Source organism: Trichosurus vulpecula, chromosome 9 (assembly GCF_011100635.1).
Source record: "Trichosurus vulpecula isolate mTriVul1 chromosome 9, mTriVul1.pri, whole genome shotgun sequence".
Lineage (NCBI taxonomy): Eukaryota > Metazoa > Chordata > Mammalia > Diprotodontia > Phalangeridae > Trichosurus > Trichosurus vulpecula.
Window position 1 is genome coordinate 186,417,759 of NC_050581.1, and position 22,316 is coordinate 186,440,074.

General features: G+C 43.2%; 1 protein-coding gene across 1 annotated transcript in view; it reads left to right on the forward strand.

The window, feature by feature from the left end:
• DNAH12 (dynein axonemal heavy chain 12) overlaps positions 1-18,723 on the forward strand; it is a 151,200-nt gene extending 132,477 nt beyond the window's left edge. Inside the window, 11 exon segments of the mRNA XM_036739678.1 lie at positions 313-566; positions 753-893; positions 4,661-4,798; positions 6,098-6,331; positions 6,712-6,900; positions 9,323-9,426; positions 10,510-10,714; positions 11,299-11,436; positions 13,070-13,161; positions 14,398-14,465; positions 18,253-18,723. Of these exon segments, the coding sequence (XP_036595573.1) occupies positions 313-566; positions 753-893; positions 4,661-4,798; positions 6,098-6,331; positions 6,712-6,900; positions 9,323-9,426; positions 10,510-10,714; positions 11,299-11,436; positions 13,070-13,161; positions 14,398-14,465; positions 18,253-18,443 (1,754 nt within the window). The 3' untranslated portion in view covers positions 18,444-18,723.
• Positions 18,724-22,316: the final 3,593 nt, after the last annotated feature.

Consider the following 22,316-nt stretch of genomic DNA (forward strand, 5'->3'; position numbering starts at 1 on the left):
GAAATTATTATGGGACTTTATTTGGTCATTTGGATATATATGGAAAATGGCGATTATGCTTTTGAATGTTCAAACATCTAGACCCTAAGGTAATTTTGAATTTGGTATTTTTAAAAGTAATTTTATAAACTTTAGAATATGGCCACACATCCAGGACCTGTGATTTTGACTCCGTGGAACTTCTTTCCCCTGGTAGATTCCAGCTGTTAATAATTGTAGATAAGTCACAGGTGGGCTTTGATCAGGTGTGTCTACTTCTTTTCAAAAAAAGCATTTTATAATAACTAGGCAATTTTTCTGTGCTCCTGTTAGGCCTTCTGAAATTTGCAAACGATAAAAATATGTCTGCAAATAAGTTTCAAGCCATATCCCTAGGACAAGGACAAGGGCCAATCGCAGCAAAGATGATCAGAGAAAGCATGGAGGAAGGAACGTGGGTTTGCTTACAGAACTGCCATCTCGCTGTGTCGTGGATGCCAATGCTTGAAAAAATATGTGAAGAATTTAGCATCGAGACGTGCCAGCCAGCCTTCCGGCTTTGGCTTACAAGCTATCCCTCTGAAAAGGTACACCGATGTTGGACAGACATTGGCTCTTTTCTGTAAGGACTTTTTACACTGCACATTTAAAGTGGGCTTTTCCTCTCTCTGGATTCATTGTATGTTTCCTATTTTCTAGCAAGTAGTGTGCCTGTTCACAGGATTTTGAAGTTGGTGGTTTTCTGTGATTCTCCATCTTTTTTCCCCCTTTAGTTTCCAGTAACAATTCTACAGAATGGAGTTAAAATGACAAATGAGCCCCCCACAGGTCTCCGGTTGAATCTCCTTCAGTCATACCTCACAGATCCTATTTCTGATCACCAGTTTTTCAAAGGATGTCCTGGGAAGGAACAGGTGAATATTTTTTTCTTGGGGGAAATGTTCACAGCTTTGCTTTTTCAGTTTGTTCATTCTTTGCTCTGACCTTTAAAAGTCTGTGTAATGGAAGTATCATTTCCCCCTCCCCCATCTGCTGGATTGGACTGAGGCTTGCAGGGACCATCATATGCATGGGCTACATTTTACTGTGTCAAGCTTTTTGTTTTTGCCAAAAACATATTTCAAGTTCTAAGCAGTTTCTCACTTGAAGGCACAAAATTTGCTAAGGCACTCTCGAGTCTGGAGTGGACAGAATGGCAAATCTGGTGTCTTTGAAGGCATTTTTTACTACACGGTGCTCTTTTAAAATGTGACGTGTATGTGTGTATGTGTGTGTGTGTGTGAATCTGAGCACCATTAAGATGCCATGCTCCTCCTCCTTTTACTCTTCTGACTTTTCTGTTTCCATTGAGGGCTTCTCTTCCCCATCTGTCATCTTAACTCTAGGTGCTCTCCAAGGCTCAAGTATTACTCTTCTGACTTTCTTTCTTTTCATTCTCTATTTGAAAAGCTCATTCTTCTTCTGGTGTCAGCTCTCAGGTCTTTGGCGATGATCACCCAAATCTCTAGTCTCACCTCACCTTTCCCTCCACCTTACAGCTGAAACCTTCTATACATGTTGTCTTCTTCATTCCTCCAAATCATTCAGCCTCATGACTTTCCATTTTGTCAGTGGTGTCCGTATTCTTTTCTATCATGCCTGAATTATGGCTAGATCTATGAGCCAGATTTTGCAGAATCACAGAAGCTGAGAGTTGGAAGGGGAACTTGGGGTCCATCCAGTCCAACCCATCCAGGAAAGGAATCCCCATTATAACACAGCTTATCATTGGCTGTCCATCCCCCTCCTGAAGACCTCTAAGAAGGGGGAACCTGCCACCTCTTGAGTCTTCCTAGCTTCGGGATTTGAAATCTGTTGGCCAAACTCATCTTCATAAAATCCTAGTTTATTCATGTCACTTCCATCCTATAGAACATATAATGACTCCCTATTTTCTACCATATCAAAGCTAATCAAACCAGTCTTCATAATCTGACTCTTACCCATCCAACTAGGTTTTCCACTAACTCTTAAACCTCAGATTGTGTTTTGTACAAACAAAGCCAATGCAAACAAGATTAGGAGGGAAGCAGAAAACTGGGAAAGAATTTTTACAACTAGGGTCTCTGATAAAGGCCTCATTTCTAAAATATATAGAGAACTGAGTCAAATTTACAAGAATACAAATCATTCCCCAATTGATAAGTGGTCAAAGGATATGAACAGGCAGTTTTCAGAGGAAGAAATTAAAGCTATCTATAGTCATATTAAAAAAATGCTCTAAATCACTATTGATTAGAAAGATGCAAATCAAAACAACTCTGAGGTACCACATTACACCTGTCAGATTGGCTGACATGACAAAACAGGAAAATAATAAATGCTGGAGAAGATGTGAGAAAGTTGGAACACTGATTCATAGTTGGTAGAGCTGTGAGCTAATCTAATCATTCTGGAGAGCAATTTGGAGCTATGCCCAAAGGGCTATAAAATTGTGCATACCTTTTGACCCAACAATACCACTTCTAGGGCTGTATTCCAAAGAGACCATAAAAACTGGAAAAGGACCCACATATAAAAAATATTTATAGTAGCTCTCTTTGTGATGGCCAAGAACTGGAAATTGAGGCGATGCCCATCAGTTGGGGAATAGCTGAACAAGTTGTGGTATATGAATGTAATGGAATACTGTTGTGCTATAAGAAATGATGACCAGGTGGACTTCAGAAAAACCTGCAAAGACTCACATCAGCTGATGCTGAGTAAAGCAAGCAGAACCAGGAGAACATTGCACCCAGTAACAGCCACGGTGTGTGATGACTGACTTTGATAGACTTAACTCTTCTCAGCAGTGCAAAGACCTAAAACAGTTCCAAAAGACTTATGATGGAAAATACCATCCACTTCCAGAAAAAGAAATATGGAGACTGAATGCAGATTAAAGCAGACTATTTTCTTTTTCTGTTTTGTTTTATGTTTTTCTTTCTCATGGTTTCTCCCATTAGCTCTAATTTTTCTATACAACATGACTAATGTGAAAATATGTTTAATAGGAATGCATGTGAAGAGCCTATATCATGTTGCATGCTGTCTTGGGGAAAAAGAAGGGAGGGAGGGAGGGAGGGGGAGAAAATTTAAAACTTACGGAAGTGAATGTGGAAAACTAAAAATAAATAAATTAACTTATAAAAACAAAACAACAACAACCCTCATCTATCTAGCTGTCTCTCTGTATCATCCATCCATCCCTCTCTCTCTCTCTCTCTCTCTCTCGCTCTGTCATCTATCATTCTAAACACTTTTTGAAAAGCCTTTTGAGAAAAGACATGAATAATTAAGGAGACAGAGTGAACAGACTGAATATATGATTTTTGAAGGAATTGACAGGTGTTTTCTGCCTTAAAATCTATTACTAATAATAACTGACGTTTATATAGCACTTTAAAGGTTTGCGAAGCACTTTGTAAATGTCATTTTGTTCTATACAAACACCAAGCCTGGGAGGTCGATTCTCTTATCATTCCCATTTCACAAATGAAGAAACTGAGTCAAAGAGAGGTCGTGACTTGCCTAGGGTCACACAGCTAGTAAGTGTCAGATTTGAGTTGAGGTCTTCCTGACTCCAGGTCCAGTACTCTATCTACCACACTAGCTAACTGGAATTATAGGAAAACCCAGACTTAAAGACAGCTTGCGCGCTTATGTATGTGTCTGTGTGTATACGTGTATGTCTAGATATAGACATATATATGTATAAAATTTTTCTACGTGCACGAACAGAACAGACACAAAATAAATTCAAGGTTATGTAGGGAGGGAGGGGTTTAGCAGGAGGGGAAGAGGCAGATGCTTAAGCTGAGTCTGGAAATCCGTGGAGGATTCTGTGGAGGGTTACTGTTTGCTTTCCCAAACGATTTCTTGCTTTGTACATGGATATGCAGTAAGAATCCCCCATTGTATTTAAAGTAAGGGTGGCTTTACAAAACTTTGGTTGCGCACAACTTTTCAGAAATCTATCGAATTGCATAAAGCAAGTCATGCTGGTGTTTTCTCCAATATGCTGTTCAGGAGTATGAGAGGAGCAGTGAGCAAAATGAAACATGTTCTGTACTGAGCGACAGTTTGGCAAAGTGACGATTTTCTGGTGGTTTAATCTGTCTTTGACCCCTCTCAAAGGAGTGGGGCTCACTTACCGACCAGGGCTAAAGATGAGTTGTCAGCCAATCAATCAACATGAAGTAGCCCCTATGTGCCAGGCACTGTGCTGAGTGCTGAGATATAAGAAGAGGCAGAAGACCTCAAGGAGGCCACAGTCCATTGGATGGGATCCCATTGGTATAGATGCCTTTCCCAATGCGGGTCTGCACCTGCTGGGTGACTTACAGTCTTAGAAATGTGGCGTGACTTGCCGGGGGTCACGGAGCCCAGAACTCAAGTCTTCTTGACTCTGTATCACCTTCTCTCTCCTCTGTATCATGGCACTTTCATTATGTTAATAGTGGTTGATAAAGTGGTTTGTCCTGAGTTCTGAAAAGATGAGCTGTTATCTCTTCCCCTGTTGGGACAGCTTGATATTAGTGGAGAAAACCCTGCTGGGCAGAATGGTCACAGACTTATAACCTGGTGGCGCTAGGAGGGATGTGGATGAGCAGAGGACCGACGGTGGCTTAGGATTTGGGCCTGCTTTGTTTTGCCCCTGCAGGTGTGGGAGAAGCTGCTTTTTGGAGTTTGTTTTTTTCATGCCCTTGTCCAGGAGAGGAAGAAGTTTGGTCCTCTTGGGTGGAACATCCCGTACGGGTTTAACGAGTCCGATTTGCGCATCAGTGTCCGGCAGCTGCAGGTAAGGTGGTTTATATTATTGCTGGAGTATTTTGGTAGCTGTATTCTGGCCAAAATGTGGTCTTTGAGAAACAGAGTGAGCCAGAGCCCAGGCTTGCTTGTTCCTCCAGTGGGGAGGTGGGCCTGTGGGGAAGGGCAGGAAGGCCCCTGATGATGGGGCATTCATGCCCCTCTTCCTGAGGAATCTTTCTCGTGAGATCATTGAGTCACAGACTTAGGGCTGAAAGGGACCTCAGAGACCACTGAGTCTAACCCCTATCATTTTACCCATTAGCAAGGTCAAGAGAAGGAAGTCACAGGTGGCAAGTATTGGATTTGAACTTGGACCTTGGACTCCAAATCCTTGAATGGCAATATGCATGGAGTCGGCTCATATTCACCTCGTGCTTCTCCGGTGCCCTTTGAGTGGCCCTCAACTTGGCTTCTTCCGGGGGTCCAGTAATGACTGACTCCCACCTCTATTGCATCAGTGGAAGAATCTTGGGGTTGAAAAGACAGTCTTTCGCTTTGGGGAGAAGCTTGGGGCCATTAAAAGCACCTCAGCATCTCCTAAGTCCTAAACCAAGTTTTCAATGGCCTCAGGGATAGAGTAGATGCATATGGTAAACATTGGGGGACAGTGGTGTTGACCCTTTATAAAACAGGGAGAAACTGTCCCCCAATTCCTGGAAGAAATCCCTCCCCTGCATGAGAAATAGAGTGGCTGAAAGTGGGGTGGTATTGGCAGGAAGTGATGCCCCGCTGATCCCTCTTGGCTATGCCTGTGGTGGGACCTAGATCTGTCACTTCATCTGTCCATCAGAGTGGGCACCTACGATGCTCCCCGAGGCCCTGGCCAGCTTGAGAGCCTCTTCCTGAGGTTAAATCTGGCCTCAGACACTTACTGGCTGTGTGACCTTGGGTGAGTCATTTAACTCTGCCCCAATTTGCTCTTCTGTAAAATGAGGTGGAGAAGGGAATGGCAAACCACTCCAGTATCTCTGCCAAGAAAACCCCAAACGGGGTCATGGAGAGTCGGACATGATTGAAAACGACTGAACAAAATTCCAAATTTAATATCATAGTAACAAGACTGGCTTGTCTGTGTTTCCTTTTGAATTTCTTTCATCTGTGTATTTGTAAAAGTTTCATTAATGCATTCTTCTTTCATCGCTTTCACTACTCATGAATTCTCTCTTTCCTTCAAAGTAGAAATCCTCCCTTGGAACCAATACATCTAGGCAAGCAAAACCAAAAACATTGCGGAAGCTGGGATGAGGTAGAGACGCCCTAAAAGTGTCCTCGTTTTTCTTGATTTCAGTTATTTGTAAATGAGTATGAGATGGTTCCCTTTGAAGCTATCTCGTACCTCACTGGCGAGTGTAACTACGGCGGGCGCGTGACCGATGACTGGGACAGGCGCCTCCTGCTCACCATCCTGGCTGACTTTTACAACCCAGAAATCATCGAGAACCCTCATTATGTATTTTCTCCCAGTGGAAACTACTATGCCCCTCCTCGGGGGACGTATGATGATTACATTGAGTTTATTAAGGTAACTCTTGGGGCTGAGGCAGGGGTCTGGAAGCCCGCTGTAATCCTGTGTATCCCAAACACTTCACACTGTAGCTGGCACATGGAATACAGGACCATATTTTGATATAGGAAGTCTTGGGTTCAAGTCTGGCCAGTTACCAGCTGTGTGACCCGGGGCAAGTCACTTAAGGTCTGTTTGCCTCAGTTTCCTTATCTCCAAAGTGGGGACAATAATAGCGTCTGCCTGCCAGGGTTTCTGTAAAGCACCTTATGAATGCTAGCATCAGTATTCCCTCCTTTTGTTCCAGTCAGGGTCTTCAGGTGATGTTTGAGACTGCTCTCTAGGCCCCTTGTTGGTGTATCCCTGCATCATGCGAATGATCTTGTGTTTTCCTGCAGAAACTTCCGTTCACTCAACACCCTGAGATATTTGGGCTGCATGAAAATGTTGATATCTCCAAAGACCTCCACCAAACCAAAACCCTCTTTGAGTCTCTGCTCTTAACCCAAGGGGGTACCACCCAGTCTGGGTCATCGGCCAGCACCGACGCGACTCTGCTGGAAATCACCCGCGATATTCTTGGAAAGGTGGGTAAGAGAGAAGCCCAGCACCTTCTTTAGAGCGTGTGGTCTTGTCCTCCCTGGGCAGATTGTGTTGTGCCCATCTCTGGAGCAGCACAGACCCAGATCTCTGTCCCTGGACCTGAGGGTTGCAAAGTTACAAGAGGTAGAGTGGGACAGGACAGGTAGGCAAGGAGCCCTAGCCATGGCTGGTGCTAGCCAGCTGTATGAATGTGGGCAAGGAATCAGACTCCCGAGCAAGAGCTGGACGGGATCTCGGAGGGTGTCAGTCCAACCACCTCATTTTACAGATAGGGCGACTGAGGCCCAGGGAGGGGAAATACCTTGTATAGGTGGAGGTGATGGAGGCTGGATCGGAATCCAGGTCCTCTGACTTGGCGGCCTTCCACTTGCTTCTCTGAGCCTCAGCTTCCTGATGTATAAAATGGGCATCATAATGCTGACGTCTGCACCTAATAGGATTGATCGGGGCCTCCGGTGAGGTGCTGTGTGTAGTCCGTAGTCTGGTCGGGCATTATCGTCGTCATCATTACAGCGACATTATTAGTACATGATTATTTTGTTATTGTGGTTGAATTGATTGCAGGTGACCCAGTGAGTGTAAGTGGTTTGTTTCAGTTTGTTTCACAGTTTAAAAAGATCCCTCGCAGGAAGCCAGCGCAGATGACATCTCACTAGTACACGTTAAGGTTTACCTAGCATCATCTTCCTGACAGCCCTGTGGGCTCCGTTGTACAAGTATTATGAGCCCTATTTTTTTTCAAATGAAGAAACTGAGTCAGAGAGGTTCAGTAATTCGCTGCAGGTTACCCAGCTAGAACGAGGAATTGAACTCCGGTATCTCGGCTGGGCCCTGTGGTCTTTTTATCATTCAGCAAAAAGGCCGCATTCTCTTTAACATATTTCTCTCAAGGAAATAGGTTTCTATAGATTGTTTTGGCTGTTAGAAATGGCAGCCCCCTGGAGCGTGGCTAGGCTTGTTCTCTTAAGGTAAATCCAAGTTGCAGCGATGGGTGACTTCTCGGCCCCTTCATCTTTTCATGAAGTTTATTTACAAACAGTGCAGGCCATGTTCTCAATAGTTCTCTTTCTAGTGATTTTTATGGTTGTTTCCCAAATTGCTCTGGGTTTTTTTCTGAGCAGATCCAATGAAAGGCCTTTCTAGACTTCCCAGCCACTAAACTTGGATTGTTTTGCATGTGCGCGTTCTATTCATTTATCTTTCTGCCGGTCATGTAGTAGCACCTAAGGGTCCAGAAGACGGGTCTTGGGGTCTTTCTTTTTCCTTTTTGTCTCTGTAGCCCCAGGGCCTTGTGCATAGTGGGTATTTAAGACATGCTCATCAAATTGCATTTTTAACACCAAAGAGCTTATAAGATCTGTGTGGCCCTGGTGACCTCTGCCTGCCTCAGTGTCCCATCTATAAAACAGGCATAATAAATAGCAGCATCTACTCTCAGGGTTGTGGGGAGGATAAAAAGAGGTGATTGCGAAGCGCTCCACAAGTGCCAGCTGGCACTGTTGTTATTATAAAAACGGAGATTCACAAAACAGAAAAATGATCCACTCGACGGGAAGATTCTTCCCTTTACTGTGGATTTCTCTAAGGTGGAGTTCTCCTGGTCCTTGTAAGTGTGTGGTGCTTTTAGGAGTCAGTGGCTCCAGATTCAAATCCCACCTTTGACCCTGGCCAAAACGCTTCACCTCCCTCCTCTGTCAAAGGAGGGGCTTGGGCTGGACGACCTCAGAGGTGGCCCCGTCCAGCTCTAGGTCTGTGAACCTCATAACAGTACCAATCCTAACCTTCCATGCACACTTGAAGGTATATATGCAAAGCTCTTTACAAATGTTATCTCATTTGATTCTTACGTCAACCCTGGGAGGTTGCTATTATGATCCTGATTTTACAGATGAGGAAACAGAGGCAGATGGGCTAAATGACTTGCCCAGCGTCAAACAGTAGGTGTCTGAGGTTGGATATGAACTCGAGTCTTCCTGACTCCAAGGTTACCATTAGATTCACTTAGCCACCTAAATGCCCATTCTGTGATCTAAAAACTTTTAATTTACTGAGGGATGAGCATCTGTTTATAAAAGACACGTTTATCTACTACTTGAAGGGGGTGGGATGTCATGCAAAGATCTTGGGTTCCAGAGTCCTCTAGCACACTTAGATTTGAAGCCTGCCACTGACCTTTGCTTCCAGTGCGATCTTGGGCCAGTCCCTTAAATTCCATGGGACTCAGTTTCTCCCTCTCTGAAATGAGGAGGTTGGGCAGGATCGCCTCCCAGAGCCCATCTTGGTACAAATGGGAGCAAGATCCACTCAGTAATACCCCGATTCGTTTCTAGGACCGTGAATAATCACATAGGAAGCACCCTGTTTGTCTCAGAGAGTAACTTACCATTTACAAATTCATTGTCCTAGCTCCCCCTAGACTTTGACATTGAATCAGCCTTATGGAAGTATCCTGTAAGATACGAAGAAAGCATGAATACGGTTTTGGTGCAGGAAATGGAGAGATTTAACAAGTAAGCAACCGATCTATTCTTAGTGATTCTAGCCTTTTGGTTTGGTTTTGTTTTGATTCCAGCTTTTTAAACACTTGCTTTAAAAAGATAACAAAATACCATTGACCTGTTATTTCACTGGGTTTGGCTCTCCCCACTGCGGAGATTCCCTGTACCAGTGCAGGTGAACAATTGTTTTGCATCTTAAAATTACCCTTAAGGAGGTGAGGCTTACCGATGTTGGTTATATAATGAATGCATGCACCAAACGGTGACACCTCATTGCAAAAATTGAGCTCACCCTCCTTTATTAACTATAATGACAAATGCCTGCATTCCTGCTTCCCCCAAAACCTCCAAACCCCACCCCAACACCCTTGAGAATTCAACCAATATTCTGTATCGGCCTTGGAGCATCATGACCACAGAACTGATGACCACAGGACTGTTGCCCACACCTTCCTGGCCATAATACTGATTCAAAAGAAATTAAGGACAGTTTTGATCAATGTTCTCATCTTCAAACGCCATGAAACAAAAGACTTTCAAAATATAATGGAAGAAAACCAAATGATGTGGCCAGAAGATGAGGTGTACGTCATCCCTGTTATCTTTTTTGTCATTGGAATTGTACCAAGGACCCTTCAGTGAGTCTATAGGATGTGAGCTCACATCCCAGGACTCCTATTCTGTGATAAAAAAGTAACTGTTTCATCCATCTGTGCACATAATGGTGATATAGTGACTTGTCCTCAAAGGATTTCGATCAGAACCCAGAGGAAAAGATGAGAGAGAGAATACGAATGATGCTAACACGTTAATGCCAGTTTAGTGTCCAAGGTGAGATTTGAACTCAGGGCCTCTTGACTCCAGAGCCAGTGCTCTATCCCTTACACCACCTAAGCTGCCCTTGAAATATCCCTTTTTTAAAGAATATTGTCTTTGGCCCTTTATGTAACTGAGAGACAGCTGTGAGTGGTGGCTGGAGATGAAAGGCCGTGGACTCATGGCAAAGATGCATCTTCTAGCATTCACTAGGAAGCAGTGTTCTTACTGTCACTGTCCCATAGGCATGTATCAATAACTAAGCTTTCCAACTTTCAGCCTGAGCAGAACAATCCGCCGCACTTTGCGCAACCTCGAGAAAGCCATCAAGGGGCTGGTGGTTATGGATTCCGAGCTCGAGGCTTTGTCCAGCAGCCTGATGATGGGGAAGGTGCCAGAAACGTGGGCCAAGCGCTCCTATCCGAGCCTCAAACCCCTGGGAAGCTACATCACAGACTTTCTCTGCAGGCTGAACTGTTTACAGGTAAAAAAACAAAAACAAAACCTGATTCCCAGCTGATTGGTCTTTTCTTTTGGGAGGAGGAAATGAGAAACCCGCTCATATCCTAAAAATCTGCCATTCAGAGCCTACCAGAAGGTGTTTAATATCTTCAGAGTGGTGGAATCTAAATCCTTGTGCACTGAAAAATCTGGCCTCTAAGTGCATGTATCTTGGGAAGCCACTCCACAAGAACTGTGCCACCCAAAGGTGTCATTAGAGAAATGCATAACAAGAAACATGGGTAGGCAGGGCAAGCAGCAAGGTCTTGGTACAAGAGCAGGCCTCAGCATCAGGCAGACCTGGGGTTGAGCCCTGCCTTTTTGTGACCTGAAGTGAGCCCATCTCCTCTTCACTCAGGGGCCCAGATAATTCTGTAAGATTATTAAGTTGCAGAATAGGTATAGATCTACACTGACAGAGGAGGTTTTCTCACTGGGAGTTCCCAATATCAATGAAATCACAAGTCTGGCAAAAAAAAAAATCTGTATAGAAGTAATAAGATGGTACCAGATGAAACTCATGTAAGTTGTAAAAAGGAAGTAATTTTGTTGTCTTTTCCTTCATAGGTCTGGTTTGAACAAGGAAAACCCAATGTGTTTTGGCTCTCAGGTTTCTTTTTCACCCAGGCCTTTTTAACGGGAGCCATGCAGAATTTTGCTCGAAAATACACGATCCCAATTGATTTGCTGGGGTATGAATTTCAGGTACAGTCAGCCACTCTTTGATCTCACTGGTATATTATGTTCATGGGAAGAGGATTTGTCTTGGGAGGCCTTCAGAACTAGCATTCAACTTTTTACTTATTCCCTGGGCTCCCTATATGTTCTCTGTATCTCGTCCTTGTGACAGAAGTGTTATTGAATCTGATAATTTTCCATGAAAGGCTATTGTGAGTGTTCAGCTTGGGGTTTTGTTGTGGTGTGAGTGGCAGGTCAGAACACCAATACTGTCCCCTGGCCTTGATTTTCCATGTTTTTGTCGTCCATCACTAGAAATGTCAGTGATAGATACAATTTGATTTGACATTTCCAGGGGATAGAGAATGTGGAGGGGGGCAGTCAGGGAGGCCTGAATTCAAATCCTGTCTCAGACAGTATCACCTTGGACAATAATAGCTAGTAATAACTGACTTTTCTATAGTACCTCCTATGTGTCAGGCACTGTGCTAAATGCTTTACAAAGATATAACTTGATTCGACAAGTAACAACCCCTCTGTGCCTCAGTTTCTTTATCTGTAAAATGGGGGGTTGGCCTCTAAAGCCCCTTACATGTCTGAATCTATGGTTTTATGAAGCTTTAAAAAACCCTTTATAATGGTGATTTCCAGCATTTATTTGGCATGTGTGCCAAATTATTCTTACAAGGTGGTTTATCTTGTAAGGCCACCTCAGGACTGACTTCAAACCACTTGAGGGCAGAGCTGTAACAACATGGGGATGGGATGCCTTCTCCCTGGCTCCTCGGAGGCCCTCAGAAAGTATGGCTGTGACTGCTCTGTGGTTGCCCCCCCTCCAAGGTCCTTTGGTTTTAGCAGCCTTGGCCAGGGTCCACCTTCTCCCCAAGCCTGGCAGGGCTCAGGGCCAGGACTTTCTGGGGATCAGGCTACGCATAGTAGGGCTGTTCTCTGTACTTACTCTTTCCCTAGGGTAGAATTCGCTTCTAGCAGAGACTCAGCTAGTTACACCTCTGCCTGGAAAAATCCAAGGGAGTTTGAATATGTGAGAATATGTGAGCTTTCACAAGAAAGCATGAAAACCTACAATATTCTAATTGTTAGAGCTCCCACACATGGATAACGCTTGTTTTATGTTTTGGAAATGCTTTGCTCTTGTTTTGATGCTTGTGTGAAGAAGAGTTATTCCCAGGCTTTCTTGTAAAATTCTAACTATAGATATTTTTTTGTGTGAGGCTAAGCACTGAACATTCCAGTTTTTGTAATGTTGCGAAAACCCAGAAGCAAGCAAATTAATTTGGATATTTAAATAAAGGCCCTATCACATCTTTGTCATTGGATTATCTCTTGTGCAAAGTTGAGTCTGTTTCAGTGAGGCCAGAATTCATTCATTCATTCATTCATTCATTCATCTGTCCATTCACTCATTCATTAGGTGCCAGCTTTAATTGCAATATAGGAGAAATCTTGGAAAGACTGAATTCAAGGGAAGTTAATCAGAGCTTGGGGGCCTAGTGCCGGAAAGCCACATGCTTCACCTTATCAGAAGATTTACAAACTCAGAACCTTAAATCTTTTGACACGCCTGGCCCTGACTTTTCCCAGGTGCCCCGCAGAGAGGTAACAGGTGTGTCAGCCCTCCTAACTGCCCTTGCTCTTTCAGGTGATTCCTGCAGACTCAGTTGAGGAGCCACCCACAGATGGCGTTTACATCCACGGCTTGTACCTCGATGGAGCCCGTTGGCACAGAAGGAGGTTAGTTCAGACTCTCGATATACTAGAACATGGTGATGTCATTCCAACCACTCAGTTAATACCTAGTATTGAACTCAGCATGGGGGTAATGTAAAGAAGCAGTTTTTGCCTTCGAGGGATGCTGAGGAGAGGAAGGGAGGTCCTGTCTCACCAAAGGAATTCACGTGGAGTCTGGATGGCTGCTTGTTGGCCATGTGATTGTAGAGATGCTTTTCTGGTATGGGTTGGACCAAGTCAACAAGCATTTATTAAGTGCCTACTGTGTGCAAGGCACTGTGCTGAGCATCCGAGATACAAAGTAAGACAAAAGACAGGGCTCTGCGCTCAAGGTGCTCACATTCTAATGGTGGAGACGGCGTATAAACGATGATGTACATGGAGAGAATAGATGGACATTGATCTGAAAGCAGAGGCATTAGCCACTGAGGGAACTGGGGAACTAAACTAGAATTAGGCCTGAGAGCCTGTCATAGCACATTGTTTTAAGTTTTTCTGTTCTCTCCATACCTCTGCTATTGGCCTGGCCTACTTCTGGTAGAAATCTTTCCTTATTCCCCAGCTGCTAGTACTTCCCCTCTGATTATCTTGTATTTATGTTGTATGTATTTTATATTGTATATCTTCATTCTGTACATTTATATACAGTATATATGGCATTGCATATATTTGAATATGTATAAATTGTTTTTTCTGATAGAATGTAAGCTTCTTGAGGGCAGGGATTCTCTCTCTTACCCTTTCTCTTGCTTTTTCCCCCTTCCTTCCTCCTTCTCTTTCTCTCTTTTCCTCTCTTTTTATCCCTCCCGCCCTTCCTTTCTTTTTCTCCCTCTCCCGCAGCTAGTGGTACAGTGCCTGGCAATGTAGCTACTGCTTATGTGGGATGGATTTCCCTCATCCCTTTCTCCAGTTTTTTTTTTGAGAGAGGAAGTCAGGGCAATTGGGGTTAAATGACTTGCCCAAAGCTCACACAGCTAGTAAGTGTGTCAGGTGTCTGAGGCCAGATTTGAACTCAGATGCTCCTAACTTCAGGGCTAGTGCTCTACTCACTGCGCCACTTAGCTGCCCCATCCCTTTCTCTTTTTTTTAAAAAAACCCACAACAAAATCCAATACACTTCTTAGTTATCTGTTGTTCTTTATAAAAATTCCAGTAAAATACCCAAATGCTTGTTGCATTTTTAAAAATTTCATTTCTCAGTTTGTTTCCTATAGCTTTTCTCTTTATTTCTCTCTGCAGAGGATTGCTCACTGAACAGTATCCTAAAGTTCTCTTTGATTTGATGCCCATCATTTGGATAAAACCAAGTAAGTATTTCTAATCACGAAGTTTCTAAGAGTATCCGGGAGGATAAATGGTGGCTGTCCTCCCAAACAACAACAACAAACCCCCAGAATTTCTCGCTGATATTTTTAGTGACAAAGAGTGACTTTGCCCTCTAGTTTATCTTTACGTTAGAATTTTGTTGATGGCTATAGGGATGCATTTGCTTGCTTGGCTTTTCTTATTTTTTGAGGAGGATTGGTTTGAGGAGGGAAATGAGGTGTTGAGGGTCCTCAGCATAAATGTTTGCTGTGGAGGACAATTGTTTGAGGTCATTCTGCTCTGCTTCTTTCTCCCCTGCATCCTAGAGAATGTGTCCAAAGTGGGGGTGGGGAGAAATCCTTTTTCTTCTTTCCCCATGGATTTAAGTCTGTTGAAAATCATAGAAGTTTTGTTGCTTGCTTTCGTTTGTTTTGTTGCTTTCCACCAGGAAAAGACTATTGGTGCCCACCCAGAAGGATGGCCAGGGCCCTGGACTGCACACCTTGTGACCTAAGGGAGGGGTAGTGAGAGCTACAACCCATGCTGTCTTCCCTGGAATGACCATATTGTCCTTCCTAATGATCTTTTCCCACTATTGCTTTTCCACAGGCCTCCTTTCTGAACCCTGGATCACAATAAAATCATGCTTGCCTAATAGGGTCACCTAAATTATGAAGGGCAGAGTGGAATATCTAAACCAGATCTCCTGCCTTCCAATTACAGATAATGCAAAAAAGGGAGAAATAGTCAAACTTTAGGTGGCAAATAACACTATTTGAAAACCAAATTCCTGAACCTCATAAATTAGAAGAAAAAAAAGTCCGGATTAAAAAGTGATTTTAAGAGGGAAAGCTTACTGTAGAGACCAGGTACATGAAAAGAGACTATCTTGACATAAGCAAACCATAAACACTTGGCCTTCCAATAGGTCTGTCTCCTGGTTTTTGATAGTTGACCGCAGGTGAAGCGCCGTGAACAGTTTTTAGCAGCCATGTTTCTAATATACAAGTAGCATATTGGTATATATACCAAGTAGGGGCATAAGGTGTAAGAAGATTGAAAAGGTTGAGAGGGGGACTAGGTTATAAATGGCTTTGAGTGCCAAACAGGATTTGTGTCTGATCCTAGAAGTGATACGGAGATGGTGGAGTTTATTGAGAAGGAGGGTGACACAATCAGACGTGTGCCTTAGGAAAATCACTTTAGTGGCCAAATGGAAGATGGACTAGAGTGGGAGAGACTCGAGGCAGGCAGAGCTGCCAGCAGCTATTGCAGTAATCTAGCTGTGAGGTGATGAGGGCCTACACCAGGGTAGGGGGCAGTGTTAGAGGAGACAAGGGGGCCTATTCAAGAGATCTTGCAGAGGTGAAAGCAGCCAGAGATAGTGCAGAGGTGAACTTGACCAGATGCTGCAGAGGTGAAATCAACAAGAGATGTTGCAGAAATAAAATTGCCAAAAGATGCTGCAGAAGTGAAATGGACAAGAGATACTTCAGAGGTGAAAACACCCCAGATGCTGCAGAGGTGAAAGTGACTAGAGATGCTGCAGAGGTGAAAGTGACTAGAGATGCTGCAGAGGTGAAATTGACTAGAGAAGCTGCAGAGGTGAAACTGATAGACATCAACAACAGATTAGATATGGGGTGGTGGTGGTGGTGGTGGTGGTAAGATAGTGAAGAGCTGAGGATGATGGCTAGTTTTGAGGCTGGGAGACTGAGAGGATGGTGATTTCTCCTACAGTAATAGAGGAATTTTGGAAGGAAGGAGAGTTTAGAAGAAGAACATAATGAATTCCATTTTAGACCCTAACTGCTATGACATCCTGCATCCCTTTTTCCTTTGAAGAAACCAGGGCTGGAAACAAAATAGGTTGCCATCCTACTGGGGAATGGTTGAACAAATTGTTCAACAGATGAATGCAATCTAATATTGCCATGCTGGAAGAAATAGTATATTACCAGGGGACGTTAGCATTCCTATGGCTCTTCCTTCCAACTCCTGACCTTCCAAATCCTCAGGCTTTGACTTCTTTCTTCACTCCACCTCAGGAGCACATAGGATGGTAACACAATGATCCTCGCCATTACCTACAAGGGTTCTACTTTCTTTATTAGAAATTCTGACATTCTCCTCTCCTACTATCATCCATCTCATCCTGCGTGTCATCCCTCCTGAACCTATCCTCTGTCCTCATCAAGACCTCCAATGCCTTCACTGCTCAGACTTTCTCAGGCTGTTACATCAGCTCTGATTTCAGTTTCCTGAAGGAGGCCGTTTCAACTGTGCATTATCCTCTGCCCTTGAATTCCTTTCCCCTTGTCCTATCACCAGTCATTTTTCACCAAACCTCATCCCCAGTATTTGGCACCATGGATCACCCTCTTCTCCCAGATACTTGCTTCTCTCTGGGTTTTTGTGACAGTGCTCCCTCCTGGCTTTCCTCCTACCTCTCTGACCGCTCCTTTATTCATCATCCCTATCCTATCACCTAGCTGTGGATATTCCCCAAGGTTCTGTCCTAGGCCTTGTTTTTTCTGTTTTGCTCTTTTGGTATCCTCATCGGGGGCACCAGGTGATGCAGTGAGTAGAGCAGTGGGTCTGGACTCAGGAAGACTCATCTTCTTAAGTTCAAATCTGGCCTCAGACACTTAGTAGCTGTGTGACCCTGGGCAAGTCGCTTAACCCTGTTTGTCTCAGTTTCCTCATCTGTAAAAGGAGGTGGAGAAGGAAATGGCAAACCCTTCCATTCCAGTATCTTTGCCAAGAAAACCCCAAACGGGGTCATGAAGAGTCGCAGATGACTGAAAAATGACAGAATAACAACAATACCATCATAGATTTCTATCTTCAGCCTCAGTTTCTCCTATGATGTCATTTTGGTCTTCTTAGAGCATGAATGTCACCAACCAACCAACCAGCCATCGTTCACAATTGTTCCATCTCCTGCCTTCTGCGACCCAGCCAAACTCACCTCTCTCTGTTCCTCACACACAGCGCTCCACCTCCCATCCGCATAACTCTGTCCTGTCCATCCTTCATCCCTGGAATGCACTGCCTCCTCATTTCATTAAGTTCCTTTTTTCCTTCAAGACTAAGCTTGAGCTCCATCTTCTCCATGAAGCCTTTCCTGATAGTCCCAAGTGCTTGCTTTCTCCTTCTCAGACTCCTTTGTGTTTAATTACCTGGTTTTATTTATATTTATTCTCTTCGTATATATATACATATACACATACACATTATAGATATGCATATATACATACACACATACATACACACACATCTCCTTTGTTAGAGTGTAAACTCCTTGAGGGTAGGGATGATTTCGCCCTTTGTACTTGTACCCCATATGCTTTGTACTTCACAGGAATTTAATAAATGATTGTTGCTTGATCGATTCTGATATATGGGCATATGCCTCTAACACAGATTAACTGGGTGACCCCGGGCAAATCATTTAACCACTGAGTGTACTATTCTCAAAGCTTCTAAGTTGCAGAACTGTGGCAAGATCTGCTTTCATGGAGGAAAGAAAGGATAGAGTTCCATCCTCCCTCCCTCTCCCCTTCCTCTCTCCCTTCCATGTAGAATAGTGAAGTCATGGGTCCTAATCAGATATTTAGAGAGGTAAACAAGTAGTGTGCAGGGCAGTGTTTTGACCGCTACTCAGCTGTTGGAGCTGAGGCAGGTCCACTTTTTAGAAGACCAACTATTCTGATTATCCAGGAATAACTGGTCTTTACTGGCTATTGTTTTCTGTCGAAAACTTACTCAACACTTTCATTTTTCTAGCTGAGAAGTCCCATATCATAAGGACCAGTGCCTATGTGTGTCCCCTCTACAAGACAAGTGAGCGGAAAGGGACCCTGTCCACGACTGGCCACTCTACCAACTTTGTCATCGCCATGATGTTAGAAACAGACCTCCCTGTCCAGCACTGGATCAAGCGAGGGGTGGCTTTGCTCTGTCAGTTGGATGACTAGGTTGGACGAATCTAGAGAACACCAGAGTGACATCTGAGCCGTCACATGTCTTCAGAGTCACTGAAGAATCTCAACCAACTTTCAAGAACCAGTGCCCTTCCTGGGCACTTTAAAAAAAAAATGAGGCTGATATTTATAGGAACTTTTCCCCCCAGAAACCACTGTGCTTAATCTGGACTATCACGTGATTAGCAAGATATTGCTAAATTATCACACTTTTGTGATTGTGAAAAGAAATTTTATTGTTATTTTTTTAAAGTATTACATTCCTCCTCTTGTGTAACTGATTTCTTTGTTTATGGTGTCGAATGTAGACAAGAGAGAATCTGGGGGGTCTGATGAAAGAGAATGAACTGCCCGAAAAATCAGTCGTCCCTTACCATTGTTCTAGACTTGGTGATGCCATTTCATGATTCAGTCCTCTAGTGGATCCTGTATGGGGGTCTTCCTTGCAATGGTGCAGGTTGCCACCTGTCCATGGGTGTTCATCCTGTGCAACTCTTATCCCAGTTCCTTACAAAGTCCCCTCAACATGCAGAAGACTCCCTCCCTTTCCCTTCATATCATGTGGATGCCAATGGAGAACATGGGCTGCCCTCTGTTGCTCTCACCATCGGTCTAGCCCATCTTTTTCCCATTTTCCATTTCCTTGATCACATTCTTCACGCCAGATTTCTTCATAATTACTCCTTTGTAATGTGTGCCTTCTCACATTTTATCCCTCTCAAGTCAAGTCAAGCATTTATTAGGCGCTAACTATGTGCCAGACATTGTGCTAAGTGCCGGGGATGTAAATACAAATGAAAAAGAAAGCTAGTTCCTGCACTTGAGGAGCTCACATTCTAGTGGAAGAAGACAACATATTTTTAAAAGCAGGATTGGAGGGAGCTGAGAAGGTACTCAGTGGGGGATGGGGCAATGGTGGAGAAGTGTGGAGAGCCAGGAATAGAGCCTGGAGAGGGAGGAAGGAGTGAGCACGGCTGGACTAGAGGTTCAGGGAGGAACTGATCAATCAGAGCAAAAGGGCTCTTCATTATCTCCCCTGCTACTTTCCTCAGGTAGAAACAAAGCATTAATAGCCCATATTTGATGAGCAGCAATGTGGGCACAAGGTCTTGTTTACCTTAGAGAACTTTGAAGGGGAACACCTTGTTCCCCATAAAGACCGGTAAATAAATCCAAAAGGATGCTTAGAAGGGTGGGGAAGGCTAACGAAGTCTCACACATACAGCTGCTCTCTCAGCTGTCTGTAACATTAAGCAGTAACACTTCCACCCACCCTTTTGATTAGACTTTCAGTGGGAGATGAAGGAAATTTGAGATTCTTTTTCTCGTCCTGGCAACCCTGATCAGGTTGGAGATTGTTGAGATACAAAAAGAAAAGGAAATCTTTTTTCTTGGTTTGTATAAATTTATGGCATTATAAACTAGAGACTAAGTTTGTAACTGAAATGTACTATCTTTACTGTAAATTTCCAAAAGAAGGTTGAAAGGTTTTTGTAACTGCTAAAAATCTTAGTGGATTTATAGAGGTTTGCAGGTAGGATTAAGATTACATACAGGTAAACAGCCCATGCCTCTATTACTCTCTCTCCCTTCAGTGGAGGGTGATATTTGCATTTGCGGGGGTGGGGGCAGGGGTAGAGGGAGATTTCACCATATATAGAAAAAGCAGAACTGAAGTTAGTTTAAAATGATTCAACAGAATGTGATTGTTTAGGTAATTTAGTGGCTAAATCACCTAAACTGAAATAGACTATGCAAGTCAAGAAGTAAAAGTTTATCAATTAATTAGTATTGTATAAGGAAATGTATGCAGGAGAGAGTCAGTGGAGTGTTAGACTATGATATGATTGGGAAGTAAGATGAGCTTCTTTAAGAAAAGCGGCAAAGGTAAAACGAAGTGTGGAATCAGAGGATAAGAAGGGAGGTTGATTTTGAAGTCGGTGTCTTTAATCCAAGTTAAGGGGGCGGTGTGGTAGATGGGAACACCAGAGAGAAGGCTTAAGCCACTAGAGATAGAAGGATAATAGAAGGAACCATAAAGAAAACTGAAGTCCTTTTGCACGGACTGTGTGGATGGAGGGTTTGGAGTTTGGGAAAGGTTTGAGAAGGCTTTTTATCTCATTGAGATAGGAAGGATATGAGAAACTTTGGAGAAACACCTGTTAGCAGTTTGAGACAGGTAGTATTCTATATTCAAGTTATAACATTGATCAAATAGAAGCTATAGAAATCAATTTCCAGCATGAGAGCGTTTAAGAGGCATACACCTTGAAGGACCTCAGAGCATCACGGGCTGTGAAAGAAGGAGATGAATTAGGAACATTGAGATTTTCATTGTTATTTTGTGATTATAAGTACAGATTTGATTTGGCTGAAATCTGTCCTGAAACCAAGTTATGATGTGGTCTCATCTAAAGTAAGATTGTTCTTCTCTCAGGATAATTGTGGTAAATGAGAACTTCATAAGAAATATTTAGCATGTGATATCTAACATTAGGGCAGCATGCTTGAAAATTGTATGGATCGAGAAAATCTGAGTTCAGAGCCATTCTCCGAAACTTACTACTTTGTGTGACTCCGAGCAAGTCACGTTACTGGTGTTTGCCTCCGTTTTCTTAACTGTGAAATGAGACGATAGTAACGCCCCTCCTCCTGGGGTTGTTGTAAGGATCAAATGACCTAAGAATTGTAAAGTGCTTATGAGCACAATGCTTGGCACATGGTGAGTGCTGTATAAACGTTGGCTGTTATTATTTTTATTAAGTGTAATTATACTGGTTTTCGAATGCAGTTATCGTAGAATGCCAAATTGATGGATAGATGAGGTGATTGTCTATATAAGAGGATTTGGAAGTACATTCAACTGAATTACTCAATTGGCAATAAGTTTTGTGTTATGTTTTAAAAACCATATCGCTTATGTTATTGTTAGACTTCTGATTTTTCTTGTGAATTTTGTGAAACCATTGTATGAGAAATGCTATTAACTTGAAAATGGTGCCCAGAGGGCGACACGTTTGTATCATTAGAAAATTAACTTCTCTTTTAATCTGGATGCTGTTAGATTATGAACGGAACTGAATGCGGTCATAATGTTTGAAAACTATTAAGCATTAAATTGGATAGATTTTGCTCCACAATGGATAATAACTTACTGTTGGAAAAGATGTAGCACAGACTTTGTAAATCAGCCTTGTCTGTGAGGTTCCTTGGGGTCTTTTGTTTGGCCGGCATCGTGTTGGGAACTTCTGAAGTAACAGACCTCTCCCACCAAAGTGGGGGACTAAAATGGTTGTGTATAGTAAGGAGTGAGTTTTGTCTGATGGATTATTTGGCCACCCTGTGGGCCAGAAGATTCCAATCTGTAACAAGAGTCCCTGAGAACTCCACGCATGATTAATCAGTTTGTTAGGAAGTCCAGGGGTGCCCTATTAATTGGGTCTAAGATCTTCCTCATGCTCAGAGACCCCTCCCTTTCTCTACTTTTATGTTTTTGGGAGGGTGTGAAAAATAGGAGATGCTACAATTCACTGATTGGTCAGTTCCAGAAGTGGGGAAATCTTATGGTTGGCTAAGGGAAATGTCCATCAATCATAACCACTTTGTCAACAGGCCTTTCACAGGTGAGGAGACCTTCTGCAGGTAATCAACTCTAGGTCATCTCAGCAGGGGCTTTCCAAAGGTCAGCAACACCTCAGGGCCTTCTACACATCTTAAGATCGTATTGTTTGACAAACAGCATCTTAGGGTCCAAGGAGGTTGTGGGTTTGAATCCAAGGTTACTAGGGAGTGGATGACTGTGATTCCTAAGGGTGAGGAGGCAAATGAACTTTATTACAGTGTGTTACAGAGGGTGGGAGTAATAAA